A 10,622-nucleotide genomic window follows, 5' to 3' on the forward strand; every position below is an offset into this window, starting at 1 on the left:
AAGAAATCTTTCTACAAAATCCCATTACATACCTGGTCATCGTCAATGGATTCCCCATAACTGAGATAACTCCTTAAATGTTCGAAGCCATGCCCAATTTCTGGTACGCTTTCCTTTACCGAAAAAGAAGGCCAAATAAGAATCTTTTGCTATGGGATTACAATCAAGTTATTTCCAACATTTCTGGCTTCCACACAAGGTATTCAAGTTTATGTTATTTACTTTCAATACATTGCCATGCATATTACTGTTTTCAAAATGCTCTTGAACTATGCTTGACTTGAGCCTTAATGAGGGAATGTTGGCAGCCTAGACAACTATATTAATACCCAGGTTCACTCATCTTTCCCTTTTCCCTTTTTCCCCCTTTATACATACATAGATATAAATGCATACATGATGCCTAATGTAAAGTAGGATTTATTATGAAGCATGTTAGTTATTAAGCAGAGGGCGGGCCTTAGTGCAACGGTAAGGTTGCTCCATTGTGACAAGGGGCCACGGGTTCAAGTCTGGAAATAGCCTCTCTGTGAAAGTAGGGGTAAGGCTGCGTACATTATGACCCTCCCCATACCCCTCGGTATTGGGGGCCTCATGCACTGGATACTTCTTTATGTTAGTTATTAAGAAAGCAATATTAATACAAATGGTCTACATGGAAAGAGACCACCCTTGGCCGGGCGGGGCTAGGTGTGTAAAAGCTTCTCCGCACATAACCTTGTACCTACTCAGAAATCTAAAAAGACCTTTGCCTTATCCATCATGAGTTAATTCTCTCTCTCGAAAGAGACATACATGTACGGGTCCTAGACCCTTATCTAGGTGGTGACTCCCTTTAGATAAAAGAATATTCCAAGCTTCCATCAACAAAATCCTCATCGTCGTCTCCCTCCCTCGTCGCAGTCACCCCCACACCCTCCGTGAAGTGATGAGGAAACCCAAAGAGGGAAACAAATGCCATAGGACGGGAGGCATGTGAGAAACCCTCCTCGCACAGCGGCCTATGTAGGTCAAACTACGATCCAGGGATCAAACCATGGTTCCCTAGGGAAACCAATTATAAACCAATTAAAGTATTGCATGCATTGGATCAGCCCATGGTGTCTCATGGGTGCCCCATTTTAATTTTAGGGTTTCCCATGGTCGCCTATGGGAACCCTAGTGCATCCCTGTTAGGGTTTCTCCTTCCCTCATGTGTCCCATGCAATTATGGAACACAAATGGGACGAAGAAAATCATCTATAATCCATCACATGGCAAGAGGGATCCATCCCATACTTGAATGCGTAGCGGAAATAAATCGATTCAAGTTTCTTTCGCATCCCATAAATATTAAATAATCAATAACTGAAGGAATCAATAAAGAATTGCTAACTTGGTGAGCCTCAAGTGTTGCTCCTCCAATAGACAATGGTTCTTCCTCCAATGAGCGCTCCAAGTAAACGGATCTGAACCTCTAAAGTGGCGCTACCAAGGTTCTTTCAAGCCAATCCCAGATGCTCTCAAATTCTTCAAGCACAGATCTGGGTTTTCTCAAAACCCTAACTCTCAATCACAGGTGAGAGAAACAAGAAGAAGAAGAAGAGATCTCAAAGAGGGAGAGAGACCAAAACGCAGGAGAGAGGAGGCCAGCCAAAAACGTGGAGCATTGCCCCCTCTGCTTTTTTGGTCCCCTATATATAGAGTTAGGGTTCTCTAAAAACCCTGAAGGGATTAGAATTAATCCCAGTGAGAGCCTGTCTCTCTCTCTCTTTGTTTGGTAGTTCCATTTAAACTCAAAGTGCTTCTAATTGGTGAAGAAGCAGAATCTAATAGGGAAAGTATTAATTAGTTATTTTATTTAATATTTATGGATAATTATAATTAGCACTATATCCATTAATTAAATAAAGAACCAATTAAAATAGCAAATTCTAAATAACTCCCTATATGATAACAAATTATCATATACAACCCCCCCCCACTAATCAATACCATCATTATGGAATCTAGGGCATGTACACATGTACTGCCAAACCCCAATCCATAGTACATGTCCATATAAGAGCGTCTGTGCATCTAATCGGGTCCCGCAAAACTCGATAAAACACTTTGTTCAAATAATTATATATAATCTATCATTTTATGTAAAATAGAATTTTACAAAACCATTTCCAAAACGGCACTGGATCCAGATTCTGATCCGACTATACACAGACAGTCTCAATCTTAGTGTTCCCCTAATCGGGCAGTGGTGACCATGTTGGATAACTCCTTCACTCACAAAGCATTCACGCATTCCCAAAACACCGGCTTTGACTCGCTTGAGTCTCAGTCATTGATGAACCAAAGAATGCGGTTACACTTATCCCTTCCTACATCTGGCAGTAATACATGAGGGAATCAACAAAGTAGATTCTTCGCCAATGCACACATCAAACATGTGAGCACTCGCATTCGTACCCTGACATCACATGTCTAGGCATACCCAATGCGACGACCATATGATAAGGGTGCCCAGCCCAAACCCTAGTCGTGACTACCATTTTAAGTAAAACTTACGGACACATAATGCTCAAAAAGTTTATGTCGCATGTGACAATATTAAACCAAAATGTATAAAAGTTCAATACAAAGGTGAACCGGGTTGAACCGGACCAAACCGGGTTTGATAGACACACACTTGTCCAACAGCCTGCACTATCACATGAAGAATCTTTATCAAAATAGAAACTAACTAAAAACTATTAGAGTCCCCCCCATGCAAGGACTGTAACATCTCCAGAAAATATCTCCACACAATCAAGAATGGGTCTCAAATATTTTCAAAAACTTTTGGAATTCTTCTCCACACAAGTAGCTAATGGGCCCCACAAATCTGACCAAATAACCCTTAAAGAACTGCTGGACAATGACAGAAATGGGGCCTGATTTGTGGTCTTAAACAATATCAGAATATGGGCCCACTAACACTGCACCGATGAGAACAAAATCTCGACAGACTTCTCCCATCGATCTACATCACCTTATGTATTATAGCAGAAGTTATTACAAATTTACAATACACAACAGACCAACAAATCAGCACTTTCTTTGTTTAGGTTACGTAATGGCTATCTAATTACCCAAAGTTGGGAACCAATAGTCGACAAGGATCTGGAAAAGCTGGTCTCTCAATAACCCCTCCAAAAGAATGATATCAGCAACCTGGTCAAAGGGGTTCCGATGGGGTTCAAGGTTTGATCAAATGGCCTCTATGATGAGATGAATAGTCCAGCAAAGTTGGATGTTAATCCAACAGACAGATTTGGATATATCAAGGGATCACCAAATTAGTAAGTTGCTGAAATAGGATTTCAGATTTAGTAACCACAGGAAATCAACAACTAGATCAAAGAATAGAAAGGAAAATCAATACAGAAACTAATATTGGAATTAGTAAATAAGGAAACAAATTAGTAAGTTCAAGAATTATAAACTAGCAGAAAATAGAAGTTAAGGCAAAGTATGTTGCTGCCACAGGGCATCAAAGAGGGCAGTCTACTGCCAACAAATATGAAATCGATGGATTGATTTGGTGACTATTCAAGCACTAAGCTACGATCTGAAATCGAGAATAAATTCATCAAAAATTAGCAGACAGAATAGTAAGTGAAAGATCAAACGTAATATGTGCAAGGTTCAAGGAAAGAGTAGATTTGACCTTTGAAGAAGAAGAATTTGTTAGAAGACTAGAAGATAAAAGAAGGATATGAACTAGGCTTCGCACCTAGAACTTGACTAACATCTAAACAGTCCAACTTGGCATCCCACCAAAGTTGTCATTGCATCTCACAAGAGCAAACTGCTTTCACAAAAAATCACAACAACGGGCTATAGTTTTGTCAAAATCATTCAAATAGTATGATCCCCCTACTCTATTTATAACTTTGCAGCATTACAAGAATAGAAACTCTTCAAGCACAAGCAAGAACATTCTAAAGAAAACAAAATAGAAGGCTTACAGACTACTACAAATTAAATCTAACTACTTGATCCCGTATAGGACCTAAATCTCTAATATTTGGACTAATAGAATTAGCCCATTACAATAGTAAATCCAAAAACATTAAGCCCATGGCCCATATAAATCATTGGACTCTCAAAATTAAACATATGAACCCATTCTTGGTCCAATTTGATGCCATGGTTTGCTGCTGGCCTTCTTGTTCTTTTGAACTGCATCACTATGAAAAGTTCATTGAGAATACTACCTGAATCTCAACATTTATTGTAAGCAAAATAGAATAAATTTGTTTCGAATGTTAAAGCACACTACCAGTAAGATTCAAAATGCAAAATATAAGCCAGCAAATTTATACCAAGAATTGATACAAATGAATACTAATTCAAGAACAACACATTCTAAATGTCAAAGCATGCCAATAAGATCTAAAAGGCATCAACATCAGCAGACAAGTTGATGCAAAGAACTTGACTAAAGCATTTGCTAGGCACACCAAAGATCTCCAACACTCTAGCTTTGTCGCATGCATGAATAATAATGTCCAATACAAGAAACCATATCAACAAGTCAATCATGTCAAGCCCTGACAATTATCTTCCTAATCACATGCCGAAAGGACATTTACTTATCTGGTTTGCCTCAGCCAACTGTATCATGTTTGGTGGAGTTGAGAAGATGTATAGAAATTAAGAATAAAAAGTTGAACTATGTTGGTGATGTATTCTTGTTGCGACAGTCGTTACCAGGGCAGCACATCAGTAAGTTCAGGCTGAAAAAGAAAAGGAAAACAACTAGTCAATCATGGCTACAGGTTACCCAAATAGGTCCCAATCATGACTACATTCATACCAGCCAGAAAGGAAGATATTGAAGAATGGGTAACCTTAATCTGAATAGATCAAGACTTTGTAACCATCTCTATTGATCTGTTACGCCTGATGATGACCCACATAAAGTTGTGCATATATGAATGAAATGGGATTCCTATACAACATCAAATAAAGCTTAAGATACTGATAGAATAACATTATGATCTTAATCAAACTTCCTTAGGCTGTAACTTTAATCCCCCTAAATTTCTCTTAGAATTGAGAGAAGGGGGGGGGGGGGGAGAGGAGTAAAAGAGCATACTAGCCAATGGACATGTAATCATGATGTTAATCTATATGATTCTTCTTCTCTTTATTGACAGCAATTTAGAGAAACCACAAAACAGGTCACAAGTACACACATCAACTAGGGTGGGCAGAACTTGCTAATCTATCAAAATGATAAGCAAATTGAGATGGACCTTTCATTTTATTATCAACAACCTGCTATATCCCACCAATACTGATGATTAGCATCAGTTGGCTGGGTTCTTTTCGACCAGGTAGTTTAACCCATGACAACCTTGTAGAAGATTGATATCATATAAAGTTTAATAATGTGCAAAAACTGGCAGGAATAAGAAGCAAAGAACAAATAGATTGCATTATGTCTATTGCCCATCAAATTAACAGAAACCCAAGTTAAAAGACCACCTAGAAACCTGATTTAGAGATGGGAAATCTTAGAGAAGCATTGGTAACAACTAACAACTACTTGGAAAACCTTAAATGCTTATGTAAGGAAAATGTCATCAGCACATCCGCTGAAGAATTGCCTACCCAGTGCATGTGTAAATTTGCATAAAAATTGTGCAAAGGTTCGTGGGCAATTGGGCATTACAGAAAGGAACTCTCAAGCTGGATTGCCAGACTCAATGAGTTTCGTTATAAACTTATTACATAAAGGTTACATTGCAATCACGTTCTCCTGTTTGATTCAGTAGTGATCAAACATCATTAGCAAATGAAAACATTTTTTCCTTTCTCTTTTTGTTTTCATTGAATTTTTGTATAACAAACTACCCAATTGGTTCGTTGGAGAAACTAAATTCTTCACTTGCATGAACAGATGATTACATTTTTAAGTTTCATTCCTCCTAGTACACATCTTCACTAGAAAGGGTATAGAAATAACAGAGAATGCAATCATATACAAGACCAAAGACAAAAACAAAGCAGATACCGTTAACTCTTTCTATAAGCAGTAACAATCACTCCCCTTAAATGACCCAATCACTTCCGGCGCCTGATGGGCTTGCGCGATCCAATAGGAGCATTATCTTCCTCCAATTTCCGACCACGGGTCCGAAACGCTACTCCATCTGAAACAGCACTCAATGGAGAGGAACTACTAGTCTTTTTAGTGGCAATGGATCTCTTGTTCTTTTGTAGCCTTCCCGGGCTGCTCTTTGGTTCTTCTTCTACTTCTTCATCGTCATTGTGAAGCAGAGCTCGTCGTCGTCGAGTGAGAGGAGAGGATTGGGATACTGAATTGGTAATCGGTTCATTGCTCCTCTTCTTATTCTTCTTCGGAGGACTTGTCTTGCTAGTTTCTACAGAAACAGGGAAATCGTTGCTGGGCCCCTTAGACTTCATTTTAGAATTCCCTTTCCTCGCAGATACTGAACTAACTACAACAGTATCAGCAAAAGCAGACTTTTCGAATTCATCTCCAAGTTTCCTCGCTGAGCTTTTGCGAATAGGAGTCCTTGCGACCTCTTCTTCATCTTCTTCTGATTCTTCATCCGCATTCTCTTCATTGAGAAGCAGAGCTCGTCGTCGAGGAGAAAGAGAAAAGGAAGAGTTAGGGACAGAAATCGAACTAGGTTTTTTGTTCATACTCTACTTCTTCTCTCTTAAAGCTCCTCTCCTGCTGGGCCCTTAGCTTCTTGATGTTACCCTCGATCCTGCCCTAAAGCCTGTGACGCTTGAAGCTGAGACCACCCATGGACCAATGAGCGTCGTTAGCCCAGGTGAGCAACGGATCCAGGACAGTTAGCGGCGGATCTACCCTACTCCAATCATCGCTCAGCTTCACGTCCGTGTAGATTCGGGGCCTCGGCAGGCTGCTTCCATAAAACTTCCCCGGACCTAAAGCCACAACCATGGCGATTGAATACAGAACCAGAAAACCTATAGGTTTTTACTACTGTGAGAGTGAGACCTTCATAGCGTCAAATGCATTGCGTGTATACCACTTTTTATAATGAAGAGAGAAGCGTAGGGTGTCTCATTGTTACCTGGCACTGCTTAGAGCGGGATAGTTTTGGCGCAAATATTTGGCGGTAAAAACCAAAATGCGAAAGCCAATCCCGCCAAAGCCGAACAACTAATTCGATTGCTAATTGTCAGATGTCAGAAAGAAAAAATTCCAATCAATCGATGGTCATAAACTATCCCCTCATTCCGCAAAATGCCGAAAGTACCGGAAGAGTCTCATCTAGAATTGCAGTAGGGTCGGGTTGAGCCGGCCTTTATAAAACCCTAATCCAACTTTAACTCCCTTTAGTTGGGCTCAGACTTAATCCGACCATGACTTAGGGCCAGAAAAATCCAACCTTGACCTGCCCCACTGACCCTGATTCGCCTTGATGATGGAGAGGGGAAAAGAAATGCATGAGCGGGAATGGGCCGGGAGAACATTATCAATTTTACATAAAATAACACTATAATAAAATGTATTCTATCACTTATTGTCTTTATATATAAAATATTATATACAAAAATATGGGTGACGTTTAAAGTTTATAATGGTATGTATTATATCAACATATATTTTATAGTATAACTTAAATCAGGGTTGGGCCGGGCCGGGCCGGGCCATGCTTAGTTCGAGGCCTCAACCCTAACCCGACCCGATCCGATCCTAACTCAGGGCCATAAATTTTCAGTCCTGACCCGTCCTCAGGGCCAAATATCTCAGTCCAGGCCTTGTTCGAGTTCAGGGCAGGTTCAGGCCGACAGGACCAAACTTACACCCCTAATCTCATCCAACTGCTCTGCTTGATCTACGACCATTCTGGAGATAAAATAGGGTGTTAACCGATCATTTTGCCCACCCATGGTTAGTAAGTTCGGGTACGGCAATTAATTGGCCCACACGATAATATTACGTTTTTAAAATCCGTCACAATAAAATGTGTATACGGTATGTGTTTAATACGTGTTTTAATATGATTGCTTAGAAAAAATATGGGAGTAAAATTACAGGTTTATCCTAGTAAAAATCAATGAGCAAACTGATTTTTTTGCAACTAAATTCTAATCTCTCTTGCTTTCATAAACACTTAAAAGTTAAGTGAGAAGAATTAGTAGATAGGTGAGCATTGTGCCGTATTTTATTGCAAGAAATCTCTACTTAGTTTCATGGCCTTTACACAAGCATGGGGGCCAATAGGTGAGCATGTCGTAGTATTTACCCCAGGGGCAGAGGCGTCATCTCATGGTGCTCTGTGAAAGGGCATAGGAAACACCATCAAGTAGAGATATTTTTCTCATATTTTATAGTATAACTTAAAACAGGGTCGGGCTGCGCCAGATCGGGCTCAGCTTATGGCCTCAACCTTGGCTCGGCCCAACCTGACCCTGACTCAGGGTGAGAAATTTCCAGCCTTGACCTGCCCTCAAGGCCAAGTATCTTAGCCCATGCCTTGTTTGGGCTCAGGGCGGGTTTGGGCCAACAAGGCCAAACTTGCACCCCTAGTTTTTGGGTGTGAATCTTATTGTATCAGTTGGAATTAGGATCAATTATGATTGATTTGGCCGATTCACTGATCCAATTCTTAATTCTTAAAACCTTAACCGTCAATCTTAAGGGTGTTAAACGATTCAATTACGTTTGGTTTAGCATGCTTAGGGGTAGAAATCGAAACCAAATCGTTCAACTAAACAGTTTAAAAAAACGAAACCTGAATCATTTACTATAATGTTTCAGTTTAAACATTTTATTAGGTTTTTATAATTAATTTAATAGGTTTTTCAAACGGTTTTACACAATGAAACCTAAACAAGAGTTAGGTTTCAGGTTTGGGGGTTTTCTCATCGACTTTTGGGCTTTTAGGTTTTGTGTTTTAGATTTTAGATTTTTATTTCACTTAATTAAAACTAACAAATATGTATTAATATGCAATTGATATGACAATTAAAACGATGTTTCTTTAGAGTCACGTATAAAATTATACTACCTGATAGAATACGGTAAGAGTCGGATTATTGATTCATACGTCGGATACAGCAATTAATATGCGAACTTATTAATTATGCGCCCACCTCCTATGTGTCTTGGCGCACCTTGTACCCCCATTGCAGAGAACTTTATCCCAATCAATTACTAAATAATTCTAATTACACAAAATATATCAATTTCAGTTCCAATTTTATTGTTGATTCAAGTTGACAGTTTTGGTCCCAAACAAACCTAATTTTAAAGCCCTTAAGGTCCTGCTTGTTTAGAGGGGAAGTTGGGAAGATGAGACCCACATGTTAGTAGGATTTTGTTGGGATGGAATTGTTGACGTAACGTTACTTTTCCCATTAATAGTAACCAATTTGGTGGGATTTTGAAGTGCTGCATCAGCAGACAAAACAATTATTGATGTCCCCTGAACTTTTGTAAGTTTACCATTGGATTTTAAAATGCCACATCAGCATTTTCCCACCCCAATTCTCCTATCCCACCTAAATCCCCTCTAAACAAACGGAGCCTAAAGAAATCTGATGTTAGTGGACTTGGACCATGACAACTAACCCAGATTGTAACTTCAAAAAATAAAAAGCAGTTCAACTACATTTACATGAAGTAAATCCACTATAAAACATTGGATAGCATATATGGAATGCCATTACTAGTGGTTTTTTCATAGAATGGAAAATCCCATCACTCCTCCTCACCGAAGTGTATTGACGACCTTATTGGTCTTCGTTCCAGATCCTCCTCCTATAGCACATAACGAGGGGGAGACATACAACAAGACAATGGAGATACGACAGTGATTATGTTTCTCCTAGGTGATGTAAATAGGGAGACAAGTCCCTCAAGAGCCAGCAGTTAAATCTCACCTGATGAGAAGATCTACGAGGGGGTGACAATCATCTACCATAGTTCCAACATATCAGTATATGTAGGTAAACCGAAATGCTTTTGAAAAAACAAAGGCCGATGAGTGGAAAATCCATGCAAGTGGATTAGTTGCATAATGGATGTACAAGCTTTGATCGGTGCAAAGTTGGATCCGTTTCATGATTGATAGTTTTTCATTCGAGAGGCTAACACTACACATAATGTGCATAGAATTGCCCAAATATTGGTGTATATGGAACAATGCATGGAGAAATAGTAGTGCACATAGAATGATAAAGATTGCGACGAGTAAATCGTTTGCAAAGGCAAAGGAACCACATTGTAGGAAGATGAGTTATCAAGATGGAGGGGAAGTGAGAGGGAGATAGGGGGGAGGGAGAATGTTGGGCAACAAGCTTGAGGCGAATTGGAACATTTACAGAGGTTGGATTAAGGGTGTCAATTGGTTCGATTCAGTTCTTGGTTTAGTTTCAGATCGGTTTTATGATACAATATATAAAAACCAAAATCAAACCAAATGTGTGCAGTTATAGTTGGTTCCAGTTTGGTTTTATTTGACTCTCTTTAACTTGTATACAATCACGACAATTTTGTATTATTTGGTTACCTTACTTGGTTTAGTATGAGATTTGAGAATGTCTTATATTGGCCTTGAATTTAAAGAAGAAAGACTAGGAAATTAGAAAAA

The 10,622-nt window shown here is 39.3% G+C and overlaps 1 protein-coding gene across 1 annotated transcript; it reads right to left on the bottom strand.

Moving 5' to 3' along the window:
• Positions 1-6,087: 6,087 nt before the first annotated feature.
• Positions 6,088-6,693, bottom strand: LOC122642190. Its single transcript, XM_043835619.1, has one exon. The coding sequence runs from the start codon at positions 6,691-6,693 to the stop codon at positions 6,088-6,090; it is 606 nt and encodes a 201-aa protein (XP_043691554.1).
• Between the last annotated feature and the right edge of the window lie 3,929 nt (positions 6,694-10,622).

The sequence above is a fragment of the Telopea speciosissima genome, chromosome 10 (assembly GCF_018873765.1).
Source record: "Telopea speciosissima isolate NSW1024214 ecotype Mountain lineage chromosome 10, Tspe_v1, whole genome shotgun sequence".
Lineage (NCBI taxonomy): Eukaryota > Viridiplantae > Streptophyta > Magnoliopsida > Proteales > Proteaceae > Telopea > Telopea speciosissima.

What these genes read in the sequence shown, in the direction of transcription:
- LOC122642190 (XM_043835619.1), bottom strand. Translation starts at nt 6,693, where the DNA reads ATGAACAAAAAACCTAGTTCGATTTCTGTCCCTAACTCTTCCTTTTCT.